The 20,842-nt window shown below is 42.8% G+C and overlaps 1 protein-coding gene across 2 annotated transcripts in view; it reads left to right on the top strand.

The window, feature by feature from the left end:
* Positions 1 to 20,842, top strand: part of F13A1 (coagulation factor XIII A chain) — a 97,295-nt gene that overhangs the window by 53,332 nt on the left and 23,121 nt on the right. For both annotated transcript variants that reach the window (XM_019542911.1, XM_019542901.1), the window contains 5 exons: positions 2,183 to 2,357; positions 5,999 to 6,137; positions 15,676 to 15,779; positions 16,966 to 17,054; positions 19,523 to 19,676. In XM_019542911.1, coding sequence (XP_019398456.1) covers positions 2,183 to 2,357; positions 5,999 to 6,137; positions 15,676 to 15,779; positions 16,966 to 17,054; positions 19,523 to 19,676 — 661 coding nt within the window. The remainder of the gene's footprint in view (positions 1 to 2,182; positions 2,358 to 5,998; positions 6,138 to 15,675; positions 15,780 to 16,965; positions 17,055 to 19,522; positions 19,677 to 20,842) is intronic.

Genomic DNA, 20,842 nt, shown 5'->3' with positions numbered 1-20,842 from the left:
TTCTATCCAAGGATGAAGATCATAAAGCTTGGTTTTGGCATCGTCCAGTAGATCAGAGGTTGTCTGTACAGGTGCACACGCTGGACCCTGTTAAGGTGTTGCTGTAGCCCCTTCTTTAGAATCCTTCTGAGGGTTTCTGTCCATACAGAGCAACTCTTCACCTTCTCTTTGCCTTCACCTTTCCCATCTCCATCTGTTCTCCCCCAGGCTGCATTTTAACAGGCACAGTATAGCCTTCTGAGGACTGGTTGTAGCACAGATTAAAGATTGAAATACTGTACTGTCCTTGAAATGCCTCTTTCCCTGGCACTTCTCCCACAATTGCTGGATGGGTGCAACTCTGAACCCTTTGGTTCTGTCACTGTATACTTATCTCTATTCAATCCCAAAGTTCACAGAAGGTCAATTTTCTAATTATAAAACAGTAGTTAATCCAGCCAAAAGATTTTAAATGAGAATTATAATTTATATGGCAAGAGTATAGCAGCTCAGCATTAACATAATTAAAGGCTACATAGTGAATAAGGGTTTTTTTCCACAGTCTCAACTGATTTGGTTCAAATTGCTGGTAGGAAATGTATTGGTCATTAATGGCTATCAATTTAGTTATTAGTCAGCAAAACTCAGTAGTTTGTGTACGCTTACCTGGAGGAAACTTAACACAGCAAATTTCTTTTTGTTTTCCATGAAAACAGATTCAACTTTAAAATAACAGTGGGTGCATGTACATGTGCAATTAATTTAAAGCAATAAATTCTGGAGCAGTTTGAGCCAAAGTAAATTACACCTGGGCACAGCCTTTACACGTGTGCCTCAAACAGCAGCAATATGAGCCAAGGTGGAGCAGGCCTGGGCAGGCAGAGGGCATGGGGCATCAGCCCTGAGCTCTGGGTGGCAGCATCAGGTAGTGGAGGGGCTGGCTGGGGCATGATGGTGCTGAAAGTGCAGAGCTGTGTGCATAAGTGGCAGGTAGGAGACTGGGCTTCTGCTGCCTGGGCTGACCGGAAGCAATTTGTGCTTGTGGTCAGCGTCTACATGTGTGTTTAACTGCAGTTAACTACACTGTCCCCAGTGGTACTATCTTATGGCAGTGTAAATTTGTTACTGTGGCCTGCTAGTGTCATGTGTAGATGGTGATGCTTTACTCTGCAGTTAATTAGTTTACTTCACAGTTAAGCACGTGTGTTGATGTGACCAGTGGTCCAATGTATCACACCAGTGTAAGCCAGGAATAATTGCATTGAAATTGCTTTAACATAGGAAGTTAGAGGGGATTCAAGACCAACTTTCCTCTGACTCCAGTTGGTGATTATTCATATCCCAATGAGCACGTTTCTGAATAATAAATGGCCAACATGTGTTTTTATTAGACTTCAACCCTATTTTTTTTTGAAAATATACATTTTACAGGTTGATGATTTCTCTCCTTTTTTGGAAGAGGACAAATCTCCAGGAGCTTCATTTGAAGGTGACCCCTACATGGAGTCTGAAACCACAGCTAGAAAATAGAGTTGTTAAACATGAATATTCCATGTTATTCCATCCTTGCAAATGATTGGTTAGGAGATGCATGCACACATACACACACACATATGCATGTGCACACATGTGCACATGCATGCATGTGCACACACGCATCAAAATTACACCTGGTCACAGAAGCCACTGCTTCTGTGCAGTAGCCCAGCTACTGCACATTGAGTAAACTTGATGCACTGTAACAACAGCACATTAATGCACGTGTAGACATGCCCAGTTTGTCTATTTTCAACTTCTGCCACTGGATCTTGTTACACTTTTAGCAGATAGGCTAAAGAACTCTCTATTTTCAAACCTGACAGGTATAATATACCATGTTTTCTCATAGACAACACCCACATCATTTTCCAAAAGGCAGCTGCTGGAAATTTCAGCGTGCATTACATGCAGGAAGTATGGTTAGACCAGTTTCTGCTCTTACAGGACAAAAGTGGAAGTAAACACTGCATTTGACTAGCAAAGAGCAGAACAATAAGCAGGTGTTGCTCCCTAGCTGCTGTTGTTCCATTACTTACTTCAAAGGAAGATCTTTTTTTTCTTCATTCTGACTTTCAAAAGCATCGTGCATACTTTATTCTGGGGCATCTTGTATGTGAGAAAATACCACGGATCTCCCAACATAGTTTTTTTTCCTCCCTTCTAGATCAATGCTAGAGATGACGAGGGTGTACTTGCTGGCTCTTGGGACAATATTTATGCATATGGTGTTCCACCATCATCTTGGACTGGAAGTGTAGACATTCTTCTGGAATATCATAGTTCTGCATCCCCAGTGCAATATGGTCAGTGCTGGGTCTTTGCTGGTGTCTTCAACACATGTAAGTAAAATAAATTACGGTATTTATTTGAATGCAAGACAACCCTGAATATTAGATGACTCCCCAATAATTATATTTTATATAAGGAAAATGTATAAATTTGGTATAAATTTCCAGGCATATAATCTCATTATTGAAGGTTTGTCTTGAATTTGTCCCCCTCCCACAGCTACAGCAGGGAAATAAATCTGGAGGATCAGGTAGCCCCCTTGCTTTCTGCCTCCGCAACTTCTTCCCCCTGCAGCCCTTTCTCCCTCACCCCACCCTTGCTATCAGACTCTGTTCTCCCTGAGCCCATGGAAGTGAGGAACAAATATGAGAACACTGACTTTGAAATAAACATGCCTTTAGTAATTTGCTTACAGACAAATCACTGTGGGCAGTCATAGATTTAGCTCATTCAGAACTAAATTGTTGCCTTTTTGGAAACTGCTGCTAGTTTTAGCACAGGTAGTCCATAAACACAGTTTTAAGCAGTAGCACTTTTGAACCTACCTATGTAGTACAACTTGGATGCATCTACATAAGATGTTTTCTGTATAGCTGTCTAATTAGTTCTGCAGTAAAGTCTCAATATCTACATGTGCAGCCCTATTAGGTCACAAGAAACTAATAAACTCCAATACAAGCCAGTACTTTTAAATACAAGTACTATCCTGTGGCAGAGTTCTTTAGTGCACAGCAATGCATGTGTAGATGCTGACAAGGCTGGTTGGGGCACAAGTATAAATCAGTGTGCTGGGGCTGCCTCCTGACTAGCCCCACACTGGAGCACCTTCATGCCCCAGTGAGCCTCTCTGTATGCTGAGCCAGGTCAGAACAGCCCTGGGGTGGCAGGCTGACTCCCCAGGCTCCCTGCCAGCCAGGGCTGCTCTGACCTGGCTCAATGTGCTGTGGCCCTGGGTGGCTGCGGTGAGAAGACCCTGGCAGCAGTGAGGGGGAGGAGGCTGTGGCCACCACCAGGTCCTGCTTTTTCCTGGTGCCCAGCAGCAGCTTCTGCCCAGCCACTGCTGCTGAAACTGGGCAGCAGCTCCAGCCCGCCCCCCTGGGGTAAAAGGGTAGCCTGGAGTGCTGGTGGTGGCCCTGCTGAAGCTGCTGCCTGCCCACTCACCCTCACAACAGCTCCTCACCAACCCATGACCCCATCCTGCATTGGGAGGTTTGGTGAGCGGTTGCATGTGGGGGAGTGGGAGTGCCAACCCAGCCCACGCCTGCTCCCCAAAACTCCCTATGTAGCCTGAAGGCTGAAATAATTGCCTACCCCTGTGGGGAGGGGGAGCTCCTTGCCCCTACGTGGCTGGTGCTCTGCCAGGGTGGGGAAGGAGGCAGTTTCAGTGGTCAAGGGGCAGCTCTCTGCATATGCACCAAGGGCTTCTGGCTCTCCACATGCAGTGTGGTGCTGTGCTGGGTGGGGGGTGTTGCCATCTCCCTGTACACTGCCTCCTGCTGCTTCTGCACAGATAGCTTCTCAGAAACACGCTCTGCCATGGAGCAGGCCGGGGTCCCAGGGAGCTGTTTCTTTAGCATCCCTTCTTATCCTGCACCCGGGGTAGGTGCCTCTCTTGCCCCACCCTAGTTATGCTGCTGCTTCTCCCCTGATTATTCTGAACTGTATATTTTCCAGTGTGCGATTTGCCTGTATGTTGGGTTCATGTGCTCTCTCTGTATGGCTAAACTTGTTACTGGCATCTTGAGTTTCAGCTCTTGACCAAGTGCATATCACTGCCAGGCAGAATGAAGAACAAAATGGCAGGTCTACCCTGCAAGTTTACCACACCTTGCCTCCCAAATTGAGAGTGATATAACAGCGTTCATGAGGCTCTGCAGACAGGCTTATTATGGTGACACTACCAAGAGACAGAACCAATTAGCCTACATGCAATGCTACAGAAATGTGACTCCCTTTTGAAAGTGCGCTCACTGAACCAGCATAGTGGTTTTGAGCAGGCTGGTGGTGGGCACAGAAAGTTTATGATGCAGACATGCCCCAAAAGTTGACCAATAGGAAATGAAAATGTGCTGTGGTGTACCTAGTATATGCTGCTTCCTGTGGTGGTTGCTAAAGGTATAAACAGCTGAACTACTTATTGTGAGGGATTTACTGTGCATCAGCGACTGTTTAAAAACTGGCCATTTGCCCACTCTTAACCCACAGCAGATAAAAGCTAAACCACAATAGCTTAGCTTTCTTTCATTGTATATGAATATGGGCAGTTACCATGAAATAGCTGATGTGTGGCAAAGCCCCGTCTCTTCTTAACTTGTGGTAGGCAATTCATGCACACAGACCTAGGGGAGCCAGTGAAAAGGGGCTACTTCAATTTAGTATCAAAATAATGGGGGAAGGCTTATTCAGCTAAAACATTTGTTCAGAGTTTTGTACTGAGACATTCAAAGCTTGTCTAGTCTATTACTGCTACCAGTCCAGCTTTCCAAGGTTACTATATTGAGTATTCTGGACAATCACCTGTTAAAAAAATGCTAAAACGTTCTGGAAAAAAATGAGCTAAGTCATTAATCTTGAAATTGTCAGATGAATTATTTTCAATGAGTTGTGATAGCTCATGTACTGGAAGCCTGGCAGGGCATTTGAATTAAGTTTAATCAATAGGTACATATGGCTGTGGATGCATCCAGGTAATGTGTCATCAAGCAACTGAAAATGAATATGTGGTGATACTCTTTATTGAGAGATACAGTAGTGATACTAATGGAGGCACAAAAACACTAGTCATGTAATGCTGGTCAAAAATATTATTTCCATCAAAACAAGTTTTCAGCTAAAACTTGGGTTTTCAGTCAAACATTTCCACCCCACCTCTCTCCTCCCCTCCCCAAAAAAGTATTTGCTGTTTGTGGAAAATTGGTTCTCATCAGAACCAAACCATTTAAAAGAATTTTGTGGAAAGAAAGCCAAAAACATTAATTTAGAAGTGCTACTAGTGAGTCTCAAGTCATGGAAATTGCATTTTTGTATCTTATGCTCCCAACTCTGCTTCTGGGCTCCAGTGTGCAGCCAGACTCCATCTCCCATGAGTCACCACAGTGCTTCAGCCAGAGCTGTAGTTTTTTATTTCATTACTTTTTCCATCTGTAAATATGTTTCAGTGGGCAGTTCTGAGACTGACTGTGTTTCTTCTACTTTGAGATTCTCTGACATATGGTGAAACAGAAGTCCAAAGTGCTATTCAATTTAATTGTAAATTCTTAGTTACGATTTGTGTAATTCATCTTATTTAAACTCTCTAAACCAGGCATTTCACTTGTAAATCATTCAGTTTTATTAATCAGTATTAATTCATCTCTGTTATGCTTTGTTTTCTCTGTGTACCTTCTGAGGGAAAACTATAAAGTTGCAGATTATCTAAAAAATTAGAAATCTTCTAATGGTTGACCTTCTAATGAAGTTTCCCTTCATTTCAAAGTTTATCATTGCAAAGAAACTCAGTGATTAGCTCTGTTATTTCTTAATTTTGGGGAAGCCAAGCATTACTTTTATAGTATCTTCTCAGATTGGAGGAATTGTGTTGACTTTGCTTTGCTTTTTTAAAATTGTTTGTTTTTATCTCCTTATCTACTCCTTCCACATATGTATCACTGCCTCATATTGTCCTTTTAATTTCTTTTCTCATTTTCCATAGTTTTAAGATGCTTAGGTATACCAGCAAGAGTTATTACCAATTATTCATCTGCCCATGATAACAATGCCAATTTACAACTGGATATCTTCATGGATGAAGAAGGAATAGTGGACACCAAACTTACAAAAGACTCAGTCTGGTGAGCTTCACTGGGATATACCTTAATTAAGTCAACTCTGAAAATCTAAAACAATGTGACAGAAATAATCGAGGTGTAGTTTTGTATCTTTATTTTTTAAGGAATACTGCTAGGTTATAGAAATGCAGAGTTGGAAACAGAACTAAAACATAGTGAATAGGCCAATGGATGTCAGAGACATCATGAAAAGAGGTAAGTAGTGGGGTGTCCAAGGGCAAAGTTACAACAGACCCCAGGTTCTGCAGGGTTATGTTCCTTAGCCCCCAAGCAAATATGAGGTTTTACAAATGAACTAGGGGTGAATATATAGCACAATACCACCTGTATCTTCCAATTGTTTGCTTTGCAACTTTTACTTCAAAGGGCATTTTTCCAGTCAGCTCTATGAGACTGGTGATGTATTCCAGCTGAGTGGAGAAGCGGTGCCTTTTGAAGTAAAAGCAGCAGCAAGCTACTGAGCAGCATTTCTTAAATGAGCCAGCCTACTGAAGTCTAAGGGAATGGACAAATGTACATTTGGCATCGTTTCAAAAGGGGAACGTTTGAAAAAGGGAATGACAGATCTAGAATGCACAGTATCTGCTGACCTGTAACAGTTATATATGAACAAGTCAGGAATGCTACAAACGTAAGAAAACTGGTCTAACTTGAACCTTGCTTCATATAAGGTTAAATTTGGAGCACATACAACCATAGGCGCCACCTTGTATTTTTGCTGGGGAGGCAGGGGGCTAAGATGATGGACATGTGGAAAGTTTTACGTGTTTCAGGTGACAGCCCTCTTCCCAAGGGGTGCCAAGGCCCTCGTGCCCCTGTGTACTAAGCACCTCTGAATACTGTCTTGGGAACATGCAGATGCTGGATGGTTCAGAGCAAGAGTCCTTCTCCTTTTGGAGCAGTTTCAAATGTATGTTTGTCCATACCCTAAATAGGCTACCTGCCTACAAATGATCTGGGTTCTACTGCTGGCATCAGCACTCAATATACTGCACACACAAACTAACTGGAGTATTTTGGTGAAGCATTGTCTGAATTCAAGGAAGACCTAACAAAGTTCTCAATCTTTTTATGTAGGATTGGGAGAATATTTCATAGTTTCCATTTGAAACCCAGTCCGTTTTCCATTGAAGCCAATGGGATTCTTTTGGTCATTTTTAGTTGGTTCTTATTTATATGCTGTCTTTAAAGTTTGTACATGCACTCACAGTTCCATGTGGGCAAATCTTAAAATAAATCCATTTTAATATAGATACAAGCATAGGGTATGTCACTTTAATAACATGCCTAGATTTGTAAACATAAGAATTAAGGCACATGATCAGTGCCTTCTTTCGAAGAAGACAATGCTGCTTTTCCCTCAAACTTTTCTATTCTACTTCCTGCAATAAGAAATAACATGTATTGATTAAATGCTACAGTCACCAGAAGTTATCTGTGGGCTGCCATGCCACAAAACCTCTCCTCTGTAGATAGAGGGCAGATTCATTACTTCACACTTTCCTAGATTCAATAGATATCTTCCTGTTTATGGTTAATGATCTTGATTTGTATTAATGATTTCTTCTCCTCATTTGAGTAATGGTAATATTCATGGATCAGCATGTTTCATTAACAACCCAAAAATTGGATTCCTTTTTTAAATAAAATTGGAATAGATCCATTATGTTGGGGTGAAAAGATAGTGTATGTTGTTGCCTTACCTGATGTGACTGCCATAAGCTTCATTGCCAGTAGGGAAGGATCCAGTATTTGGATACTGTGTTGTTTTCCAAGGAAAGCAAGTACTTCTGTATCTTTAGTTTACTACCTATTTTGACACATGTTCAGCAGAGTCCTAGGGTTGCTGACTCCAAATTCTGCCTCAGCTCTTTGTGATCACAGGGCAACTTAACATTTTTGTGGGTTTGATTTTTCTGTGTTTTACCCTGAATACAAATTGAGAGGCACTGCACTGAAGTTATGCTGGTCGTTTAACTGATGTAGAAAGAGAAGCAGTCCTTCTGTATAGCTATGCATTACTGCAGCATTGTAGACTCTGCAGGGGAGGTTGGATGCTGTGCTGCACAGACAGGTGCCTGACCATGTGTGGGCATGCATACAGTACAGCGGGGTTGGGGAACATCAGTCTCACACAGTGGTTAAGTGCTCACCCACCTGCGTTCACACCTGGAGGGCGCATGGCCCCTGCTAGAGCAGCCTGGTGGGGAGGATGTGGCTTCCAGCCCCTTTGAAATTGTATAGCCCTGTCTTTAACATTTCTGGTATTTTCCTTTTTTGCCCCACCTCTTCATTTCCCTATCAGTTTCAATACCCTTAACTTAATTCAATCCTTTTTCTTTTCCTCCTCTAGATTTAGGGAGAGCTTCTCAAATCAGCATAGCTCCATTGAAGTCAAGTGATCTATGTCAGCTCACACCAGCAGAGGAACTGCCCCCTGATGTTTTATATCTCACATCCTATATGCCTTTTTCTTTGTCTTGATTACTTTTTGAACTTCCTTGTTCATCCCTTTCTCCTCATAGTGAATTTATTGCTACATGGTGCATGTAGCCCCTTGGGCGTAAGTTAATATATTTTACAGCACTTTCTATTTCTCCTCTATGTCCTTTGTTTTCATTACCTTGTACCACTCTATGGTAGCCCTAACTCAGGCTTTAAATTGTTTGTGTCTTTACCTTGATAATATTAAGGCACCTTTTTATTTTTAAAGATGGTACAATCAAGGTATTTATAATGCTTTTTAAGTGTATTCCTCACTTTTATTTATAATCTTTAGGAAACTAAAAACTAGGATTTTACCATATAAAAGACAATGTCAGTTTACTGATCTGTGGATATGAATGACTGTAATTGGATGTGTGTTCCCATTTTAAATTTGGATCAGAGATTTTCTTCAGTTATTTGGAGAAGCTGGTTTTCTCCTAAGTGCTAGGCACCTAATATTTTGCTAAAAGTAACTCCTTCCCAAGGTATAAACATATATATAAAAAAAAATGCATGGATTTTCAAAAAAAAAAATATTCTTAAGATGGCTAGACCAGTGGCTGTCATTATAGCGTGTAGCCCTTATGTTAGTTTTCTTGTCTTTTAAGGGTGGTATAAAGACACAGGGAAAATCTGTCTTAAATGTGAGTCAGGCTTTGTTCCTTTGATCAGCTCTGACTAAGCAGACTTCTACACCTTTAGAGTCCTGCCAAGGTCAGTGGGCTCTCAAGTGGGTTGTAGAAGGTGCTAAGCTCATTGTTGAAGACGGCCTTCATACAGAGCCCTTGTGAAGATCTATACTCTATTCTTCCATGACCTTTCCTCCCATTCACTCCAGAAACCAAATTTCTTTTAATATGAAAGACAGGTTGCTGGTACACACTTGACCCTAATGTCTCTTTGCATTATCTAATGAAAGGGCAGCCATTGATTCTAGCATGCCCCTGGTCACATAAGCCATGTGAAGTATTCTTACATTTCATAGATTTCATAGACATTAGGGCTGGAAGGGACTTCATGAGATCATTGGGTCCAGCCCCCTGCCCAAAGGGCAGGAAATCAGCTGGGGTCAGATTCATCATCCAGATGCTTCTTGAGTGTATCCAGAGTAGGTGCTCACATCACTTCTGCAGGGAGTCTATTCCAGACTCGGAAGACTCGGACACTAAAGAAGTTTTTCCTTATGTTCAGTCTAAAATGGTCTTCCAGCAATTTGTGACTGTTAGCCCTTGTCTTCCCTTGGGGTGCCCTAGTGAACAGATGTTCTCCCAGTTCCTGATGCACACCCCTGATATACTTAAAGTCTGCTGCCAAGTCCCCCCTGAGCCTACGCTTTTCCAAACTGAAGAGTCCCAATGCCTTTCAGCCTCTCCTCATAAGACCTGCTTTCTTGACCTCTGATCATGTATGTGGCTTTCCTCTGCACTCTCAAGCTTCTCCACATCCTTTCTAAAGTGTGGACCCCGGAACTGGCTGCAATATTCCAGCTGTGGCCTCACCAAGACCGAATAAAGTGGGAGGATGACATCTTGGATCTTGCTTGAGATGCATCAGTAGATGCATGCCAGGGTTTTATTTGCTTTGCTGGCTGTGGCATCACATGGTAGCTTATATTCATCTTGTGGTCAGTTATGACCTCTGAGTTGCTTTTGGTCGTAGTCATAGGTGACATGTAGGGAGAATTACAGGGTGACACGTGCTCCACCTGAAATTGGCTCTCACCAGCTGGGGAGTGGGGAGCACCTGCCGGTGCCCCCCATGAGAAACACCAGTGGCATTTCCATTTTTTCTGGTGGCACTTCCAGTTTGCCAGTGGCACTTCTGGGGTTGACAATCAGCCGCTGGGGGACCCCCAGAGCCAGGAGGCACCAGTTGCCCATGCTCATAGTGCTAAGTGGTGTAGCACTGCCTAGCCTATAGGTATGATGTGGGTTCTTTTTCCCAAGGTGGAGCACCTTGCATTTCTTTATGTTGAAAGTCATCAGGTTTTTATCTGTCTACTTCACAAGACTCTCCAAGTTGGCCTGATGCCCCAGCCTATCTTGTAGTGTGACTGCACTTCCCCATAATTTGGTGTCATCTACAAACTTAGCTAGTCTGCTTCTGACACCCAAATCCAGGTCATTTATGGATTTGTTAAAGAGTACTGGTCCAAGTACTGAACCCTGAGGGAAGTCACTGTTGACTCAGTTCCATAGACTATCAATCACCCTCTGGGTCCAGCCATGGAGCCAGTTCCCCAGTCATTGGACTGTAAAGTTGTCATGGCTGCAGTTGCCCAATTTTGTCATGAGAATATCATGGGAGACTAAGTCAAAGGCGTTTTTGAAATCCAAGTAAATTACATCAACTTTTCCTCCCCTGTTCAGGTGACGTGTCACCTGATCATAGAAGGAGATGATGTCAGTCAGGCATGACCTATCTGTAACAAAGCCATGTTGGCTATCTCTCAGAATGACCCCTTATTTTAGCCTGTTGTTGATGGATTCTTTAATAATTTTTTCCATGATCTTTCCAGGGATTGAGATCAAACTGATTGGCCTGTAGTTCCCTGGGTCTTCCTTCCTTCCTTTCTTGAAGATAGGCACCACATTGGCCCTCTTCCAATCTTCAAGAACCTCTCCTGAGTGTCATGAGCTCTCAAATATCCTTGCCATTGGTCACGCTATAATATCAGCCAACTCTTTTAGGACTCTTGGGTGCATTTCATCAGGGCCTGCTGACATATGGATGTCCAGCCTCTAAAAGTGTTCCATCACAAGGTCTTCACCAAATGTAGGCATATGGTCACCTGTTCCCTAGTAATCCTGTGTCCTGTCAGGCAAGGTGATCTCCTTGGGCTGGTGAAAAACTGATGCAAAGTAGTCATTAGGAAGATTATCTTTTTCCTGGGTGTCGGATGTCAGTTGCCCCATTTGGTTCAGCTGGGGTCCAGTGTTGTCCTTATTTCTCTTTCAGCTTCCCACATATCTGAAGAAGGACTTTTTATTGTCCTTGTAGCAGCGCAGGGTCCTAGGGGTCGCCGTGATCTCCCCTAGCACCCCTACCATACCAAGTCAGTGTTAAAGCACCCTCACCATCTTGCCTGCTACGTCTTTGATGTTAACAGTGTTTAAGGGAGGCTGCCCTTAGTCCTCTCTGACATGGTGCCCTGATGTATCCCAGTCTGTGTTCTATCTTGGGTGACTCGGTGCACCCCAGCCTTTTGGGCTATGCGTGGCTCCAACCCCCCCGGTACCACACCCCAAGCCTCCCAGATGTACCAGATGTTGTTTTGTCGATTCCACGCTCCATGCCCCACTGGCGTTCTCTGGCTTGTCTCGCAGCTTCCACCCCCACTGGCGCTCCCTGGCTTGTCCCCTTTTTGGGGCTTCTCGCAACTGACCTGCACTGGGGCTGGGGTCAATGCACCCCAAAATGCTGTGCCCTCTCTGGCACTGGGGTCCCCACGCTACCATGAAGCCCCTATGAGGCCTCCTCCATCCCCTAATAGCCTCACCCAGTCCGCCGGTGTAACAGCAACAACAAACAATAACACAAGCCCCTGGGCTATAACACAAAGCTAAACCTCATGGCTAAACATTCTCCAAACCACACCACATCTCTCACCCATCTAACTAGCGGCTGGTACATTCAGGCCTTATTCTCTTTCCCAAATTCAGGGCTGATCTCTTTCCCTTAGGCAGTACTCCTCCTTCCTGGCTGCCGGCAGAGAGAGAGAGAGAGCACTCCCAGCCTCCTGCCTGGGTCTTATAGTAGTCAGCCATGCCCCTTCCGGTCAGCTGACTCACAGAGTGTGGGCCCTTAGCTCCTCCTGGTTGCCCCTAACAACCAGCGCCTGAGCCCATACTGCTGCTTTTCCAGTAGCAGGCACCTTAGTGCCCTGCTACAGTCCTTAATTTCCATAGCCAGTTTGAGCTTGGTTTTGGCTTTTCTGGTCTGCTCCCTACAAGTGCGGGCCAGTGATGCGGAATCCTCCTTAGAGGTATTTCTGACCCATACAGGCTTCTCTTTTAAGATTCAGGAGGCCCATGAGTTCCCTTTTAAGCCAAGGGGATCTCCCAGCCCTTTTACTACCTTTCCTAAAGGCTGGAATGGACTTCCCTTGTGCTTTTAGAATTGCGTTGTAAGGAACAACTCTTGGACTCCCTTCCCTCTCAGATCATGATCTTTCAGGGCCTCAACAACCAACCTCCTGAACTTGTGAAAGTCAGCTTTCCTGAAGTTGAGGATTTCTGCATTGCTGACTGATTTGCCAGCTTTGCAAATGGATAGAGAAAAGTGGATGGATAGAGAAAGTGATCAACTCGTGATCACCAAGCTTCCCTTCAATCCTCAGGTTGTTTACTAGATCATCCCCTTTGGCTAGAACCAGGTCTAGCAGCACCTCACCCCTTGTCAGCCCATGGACTTCTTGAGTCAGATGAAGCTCATCAGTGCAGGAAGTTGTGTGACCTATTAGATTTAGCTGAATGCTCTTCCCGTGAGATGTTAGGGTGGTGGAAATCACCCATGACAACCATTTCAATGTGCTGCCAGGCATAAAACTCACCTGGTCATTTTTTATTAATTTCCCTATTTCTTTGTTTAGCCTACTTGTAATTATCTTTGTAAATATTTTATGGTCACTACATTGATCTGCACAGTCATTCGCACAATCCGTAATGTCTCTGGTTTAGGTACAAGAGCACAACATCAATTTACAAAATTATTTTAATAGGATTAAATCCTCAGTTGGGGCTACTTATGGAAGGGGGAAGTCTAGGCTACTTTTTTGTGATAAAAGAATCCTCCAAAACCTAGGCTGGCATAAGTTAATATCTTTCTCTTTCTCTCTCTCACCCATGATCATTATCATCATTACTATTATTGCTGCTGTTGTTAGTGTTTTATATTATGACAGTGGGCAGGGTTATATCTACATAGTGCAATGTAGCACCATATGGAGATACCTGAGCTCTGAAAAAACTGACTCTACAACTGGCAACAATATAACCACACATAGACAGTGCTGAAAAAAGCTAATTTGACCAGGCCAAGCACAGCATATATGGTTCAGCATATGTGGGCTCCAAGACCCAGATTAATATCTCTGCTTGGCACTGTACTATACACTGTAGACATGCCAGCTTGTTCAGAGCTAGCATGGATATCACTACAAAAAGTGTTGTGTTGTCCTCTGTAGATATACCCTAGGTGCCAAGTACTGTGCAAACCTAAAGCAGACAATCCCTGCCCCCAAAAGTGTAGAATCAAAGTTATTATATTTTGTTGTCTAACTACTAAATTACACTACTGTGTTCATTGTGCCCACTACCCGATCCTTTTTTTTGGCACTTTTATAGAATGCAAAGCCAATAACATTTGAACTAAACTCAAGAATTCAAGACAGGCTTGTGTATCATAACAACTTTCCAAAACCCACCTAGCATATATAGCACTTCCTACTGCTAGCCATTGTCCAAGTTCTACAAGGATGATTCAACATTAAGCGTTCTTAGCAGCATAAAAATTCTAGAAGTGTGTGTCACTTGCTTTGAATAATTCTTTTTCCTATAGCCCTGCTTCATTAGCTCTCCTAACTGACAAGTTTTTCTCTGATCCAAGGTTTCATTTCCACTTTGAAATGTCTTGTTAGAGAAGCCTCAGATCCCTCTGATTCCACACCATCCCTGTTTTTTGACCTGTTAATGAAATGGTTAGAGTTTAAGAACCCCCATTTTGGTTTGGGCTTTATTGCTAATATCATTGCGTTGCTGTGTCAACCACTACATGGATGTCATTTGTTCGTATCTGCAGCAGGGTAAAAATTATTTGCAAAGAAAAGTGGAGAAAAGTTCTAAAAATGCTCCTTTCCCTTTCACACTCCCCTTCCCTTTTTTTGCAGTAATGAAACTGAAACAATTGATCAGTTCAGTTGCAAGAAACTTCTTTTGGGGTTTTCCTTTATTTTTTATGCTCTCCCTTGAGTTTGAAAAAATTGCAAGAAGAAAGCTACAGAACCAATGTTTCTCTTTAGGTCTGTTCATTTTTTAAACATTTTGGACATACTATGTGAGATGACTCTGGTTTTTTGTTTTTTTTCCCAAGCATTGAGTCAACTGAGGGCATTTCAAGTCTAGATTAACCACTTAGGCTGTGTCCAGATGTATGTGGACATTTTGTTCCTCAGGGACAACTAGTGGCGATGCACCGTGTGCTACCGCTAGTTGTCCCCAGGGAACGCCTGTGCCATGTGTGTTCTGGTGTGTGGCAAGTTACCCTGGGTGGGGTAGGAGATGCTGGCTGGCTCCAGCAGCCTTACCTGGACTTCTGGGGGACCAGCCCAGTCAGAACCATTCCTGGGGTCCAGCTCCAGCTTTGGGCAGTGCATGCGCCACTCCACATTTTTTTTTCCATTTTTTTTTAACCCCTGGATATCCAGGGGTCAAAAAATCCTTCCATGTTGCTCTCTTGCAGCACAGAAAACAACTGAATGTGTAAAATGGGGTGCCACATACATGTCTGTGTCATCACATACCACACTGCTGTGCTTGCCTAGATGCAGCCTTAAATGCTTTTAAACCTGACCTGTAGAGATATGCCATATGTCCCTGGAGATATGTCCTCTCTTTTGTCAGCACTGGAGTCTGTGAGCTTATTACAAACTGAGAGAGCTGAGCCTGGTTTTTATTCCCTTGCCCCCTTGGGGACTAATTAAAAGGGGTTTGTGCCTAATGTAGCCTTGTCTCAGTTACCAGAATCTCCTTTTAGGTGCCTTGCATTCAGCGTGATATAAGGGAGCTTCAGAGTTCTCTTTTTTTTTTTTTTGTCTTGGGAGTAGACTGGAATCAAGCAGCCTGAGGATAAGGGAACTGAAGGGAAGGCAAAAAGCAGCACTCTTCACCAAGCATTATCAGACACCAGATTGAGGATATATTCTTTGAAGCATAAAGTGCTTATCTCAGCAGTTTTACCAGATCTTTCACTCCATTAGTGGGATGTTGTGACACAGTTTCTGTTGGGATTTATATTTATACTTGAGAGCCTAATCTCCTTGGTCCTCCTGTTAAAGGAACTATCACTGCTGGAATGAGGCTTGGATGTCCAGACCTGATCTTCCTGTTGGATTTGGAGGGTGGCAGGCTGTGGATGGCACTCCTCAAGAAACCAGTGATGGTAATCCTGCGTATGGTCCTAAGCATTCTTCACAGCATTCTTTCTGATGGCAAATCTACTTGTTGTGGTAGGCTGGATCCATCACAACTGTGGCAACATTTTGCTGAAATATTCATCCTTGGCCTGTGCATGGGCCATTTTGAGCTCCAGAATTGATCAACCTGATTTTTTTTTATAGCAGCACAAATTGTGAGCAAACAGATGCTTTTTTCTCACCACACCTAAAGAAAATCAGTTTCGTGAACACCCAGTCATGCGGGTTGCGTCTGGCTGAGTAGGAAAAGCAGGGAGATCATATTACCCAATGTCCTGCAGGATCAAGGGAGCAATGTGTGTTTCACCCAGTGAAGCAGATCAGCTGTGCTCTGACGCATCGCAGTATAACTGATCTGCTTCATTTGGTATTGGCTATTCTAGCCTCTGCTACCAAGCTGCTGCATAGCTTCAGAATTCGCACTGGATTGCAGAGCTGGTAATGGAACATCGAGCTTTTAACTTCTTGTTCCACAGTTTATTAATGAAGATGGCCAGAAAATAAAAATTCCATTTCCATGAAAACTGTCTAGGTTTCAATGTACTCTTTTTGTTCCACATGAGACTGAAAACAAAACCATGAAAAAATGTCACAAAAACAAACCTGTCCACACTAGATTATCTGCCAAATACCTGGCATTTAGAATATTCAGAACTGAGGCACGTTGGTGGGACAACACAGCAAATTTGTGGTGACACATCTGCATTCCGCCTGTTCTGTGGCAAATTTGGATCCTGGTAACATTACTGCATTGAATACTTTACAAGTGGTCTCACTGAAATCAGTGCATATAATATTGATGGAGCTGGGATCTTGAAAGAGAAAGGGAAGTAAAATTTTCTATGACATTAACAAGCAGCTTCGGTGCTGCATCACATCTTTGCCGCATGGGTCAGAAATGCACTTGCAGTGCTGCATGCATCTCAGGTAATTTGGTCTTTGAAGTAATTACGTCAATGGAAGGTTATGCCCTGTATGTCCTTGCATGGAGACAACAGCAGAGAAGATGGGTTCTTCCTAGTCCTATAAGCTTATCTTTCCATTTCTTGTATTATTTTAGGCCAATGGCTTTGGCTAAATGATTTTCCCCCTACCAAAATCTAGCACTTTCTAGTTATTTAAGATTAAATTTCTTCATTCCCCCTTCTTCAGGTATGTATAGATGTGGTCCTGCTTCAGTGCAAGCCGTTAAACATGGTCATGTTTGCTTCCAGTTTGATGCTGCCTTTGTTTTTGCTGAGGTATGTATTTGAAAAAAGGGATAGCATATATTAGGGGTGAGCATTTGACTGGTCAAATATATAATGTTAAAATATTTTAAGAAGTAATTTATTAGAACAGTGGATAGAGAGCTTTAATTTTCAGAAGGCCAATCCAAGAGGGGTCCAGCAGCGCAGACGTATGCCTTGTTGGCTGTGTGGTGCATATGCAAGGAGCATTCTGAGCTCACTAGTATGCCAGCACAGTTCCTGCCAGAGCTGTGCATGTACTGTGAGCTCTGAGCAAATCTGCTGATTGGCACAGGTTTGGTCCAGAGCTCCTTCTTTCATGCAGCTCTGGAGCCCAGGGGTTCAGTGCTGCTGCCCATCTCTCTTTTACTTTGCTGCTGAATTCATCAGGGGAAAAGGGGAGCCAGGGAGAAGGGAGGGCAGTGGCAGCACTCACCCCCTGGGCACTGGAGTTACTCAACAGCAGGGACTCTAGCCAGAGCTCATGCTGATCAGGTTATGCACTCAGAGATCACAGGGCATGTCCAGTAAGAGCTGCACTGACATGCTGACGAGCTCAGAGAGTTTGCTAGGCATGCAGGATGAATGGGGGGGGGGGGGTGACCACATCCCCTCACCAATCCTGGATCCACCCATGTAAGTAGATCAGATACACTTTTCCTAATTACAACAAAGTTAATTAACTGTTATAGTGAAACAAGGAAATTAAATTCTAAAAAACTGTAATTAATTTTGATAACTACCAATGTTAGGTACGTGTAAATAAGAATGCTATTCAAGACTGAACAGTTCCACTTTTCATTGGCATTTTTCTTGAAGCTGAAATGGTTACAAAATTTAAAAAAAGAAATCAAATAGAAATAAAATACATAGCAATGATAAAAGACAAAAGTCAGCTTTTAAAGTGAAATTATGCTAAGTAGGCAGCAGGCTAACTATTCAGACATTTTGCTGTTTGTACTTGGAGATGCTTGTAGTCACAGCAGGTTGCCAATAGAAGAAACGTTTCTGTGCTGCTGGTTTTGATTCTTCCCTCAGCACAGAGCAGCTTCTGCAGCCCTAAGTGGCTTCACTGGGGGGGGAAGCTCAGAAGAGAGGAACAAGCCTGGTCCTAAATGGGGGGGAGTGGAAGGGGGGGCTGCCACCTACGCAAGGACATTCTTGGCTCCCTGGAATATTTGGCAACTTTTGACTGCAGTCAAGTAATTGCTCATCAAATGACCAGTTATTGACTTTATTTCACAAGTAAATTGACTGGCTTGCCCACACTTATATGTATAGAATTATATCAATGACACCAAGAAGGGGATAGGAAACTGGTCTCCACTTTTCATATGTGGATTCATTGTTCCCTATATGCTGCCTGTAAAAATAATACTGCGACTCCATTCCATTGAGTAGGTGTGACATGGGGGGAGTCTCCATTCTTAAGCTCCTAGTTGCCAGAGTAGTAAGCATAAGAATCTCTCCAGTTCAAATGAAGTCACAGATGCACAGAAAGTTACTCTGTGCTTGCCCTTGTGAAAGGTCAATGCACAGGTAATAAAGCTAGCACAAGTAGTCATTAGCCAAAGACATAGAAGAGGCAGAATGTACACACCACAGCTCCTTCAGGATTTTAACTGTCACTATACGCAGGATGTGAAGACCTTAAAGACAAGTAAGCTCTTGGGGCAGAGAATGTATTGTGTATCTTCCTGTAGATATGGACAACACTACCATGTTGTGTGACACTACTAAAATACAAATAGATGACAATAATTGGGCTCTGCAGCTCAGAACAATATTTTTAAGTATCATTAAAACCATATTTCTGTCAAGCCTTACTTAACCTTCAAAAAATCTTAATCAATATTAAACAAGTTGACAGTAGGCCAGACCCTTAGCTGGTGAAAACTGACTGTAGTGGCTATGAATGGGCCTCCCACCATGTTAATACATCTAAACATAAAGTGGATTTCATAGCTGTTTTATGGTTTTACCAACTTACTATTAGTATAAGTCTTTTCTGGGCATGTTCTGGTCACCCAGGGTGTGTTTACTTGGTGTCATCTTTGTGGCCAGTTGTGTGGCCCCTTTCCCCACATCAGTTCTATCACCATTTAAATGAGGTCTGTTCAGAAGCATTGTTGGATCTTATTCAGGCTATCTCTTGGGAGAGATGGAGATAAGTGCTGAGGAGAGCACTCAGATCTACTCCAAACTGCTCCAGGCTACTCCCAGAGATCTGCTCTGGTGTGTCTGAGCAAAGGTGAGTATTCAGGGTTTCTTTGTCAGCTTCTTTCATGTCCTAGGGTCTTCAGAGAATCCATATAGTCCAGTTCAGGAAAGTGGTTAAACAAGTGTCTAATTTTAAGCATATGATTAGTCCTATTGAAACTGATAGTACTCAATGACTCTGCCTTATTGAGTTGGGGGGGATGAAAGACTGGTTTTTAAAACTGCTGGATGACTTAATCCTTCAATATTTAATTTTCCAGGTTAACAGCGATGTTGTTTACTCCAGAGCAATGAAAAATGGGGCAAGAGTGATTGAACAAATTGACACAACCCATATTGGGAAATTAATCGTGACCAAGGATATTGGTAGTGATGGAATGAAGGATATTACTGAGCAGTACAAATTCCGAGAAGGTAAACTACTGTACACAACAAAATGGAGTGTAGAAAAGATTTAAGTAGATTTATCTTAAGATTTCTCTCTCTCGTTGTTGGTCTGTATGCCTCCATCACGAGGTGAGCTGTTTGAGAAGCTGCTACCCTGTTAGCAAAATCTTGTGCCTCTTAATTCCACCCCAAATGCATTGTAGATCCTTTTGCAAAAAACATGCATTTTTCCTGTTACTTGGAAATACCTTACACTGATGTTGCTATATCTTACAGCAAAGTGTAATAATTGATTTAACTTACTTCTTTCAAAAAGTATCTCTACATTTATACAGTTGGGTGAGCCATTATATTCCTTGCTTGGATGCCTGGAAACCTGAGGTCCAGTTGTTCCATTGGTGTTTATGGAGTTGTAGTGATTTACACCAATTAAGGAGTCATTCTTAGGCCAGTGAATTCAGGGATTGTGAAGTTTTCCGTTATGCATTATTTACTTATTTCAATTACATAATTAATGCCACTTCTGTACCACTTTGTTACAACTCCATCTATTTGTCCCAAACGTAAATATGTGGTGTTGATCAGGGTGCTTGGTGTCAGTTGTCATTGAAAAATGTATGTATCTGGAAGTGGGGATTTTAAAGGTTGACTTTTCATCAACCACTATATAAAGCATAACTTAACTTAAGTGACAGTAGTTCCCCGTAGACCTCCTTCCTAACAAAGGTTTTCCTAGTAATAATCTTTTCTTTTAAAAAAATGGTGACATGGAATAATCCCATAGAAATCATAGAGCCCTCCCACTCTGAGACTGTTTGTTTTTTGCAGCAAGTAGGAATCAAGACCACATGGCTCTGATCCTTGTGTAGAGCCAGGCATACTCAGGGCCCCCCTTATATGACAAGGAAAGGTGTATACTTAAACAGTTGACTTGTCAAAACCTTTTTTGGAGGGGGAAAAATGGTGATCTTCAATGGAAACAAAAATTTAGTTTTTTATTTTGGTTTGAATCTTCCACTTCTTCTTTTGACTTTGTAGATTCATAGATGTAGGGTTGGAAGGGACCTTGTAGATCTTTTAGTCTGACCCCCTGCCCTGGGCAGGAGAGAAATGGGTTCAAATGACCCCAGCCAGGTAAATGTTGAGCCTCCTCTTAAAGACCCCCAGGGTAGGAGCCAGCACCACTTCTCTTG

This window comes from Crocodylus porosus, unplaced genomic scaffold (genome assembly GCF_001723895.1).
Source record: "Crocodylus porosus isolate Cpor-Errol unplaced genomic scaffold, CroPor_comp1, whole genome shotgun sequence".
NCBI lineage: Eukaryota > Metazoa > Chordata > Crocodylia > Crocodylidae > Crocodylus > Crocodylus porosus.
This window is presented reverse-complemented; position numbering and strand designations above follow the sequence as displayed.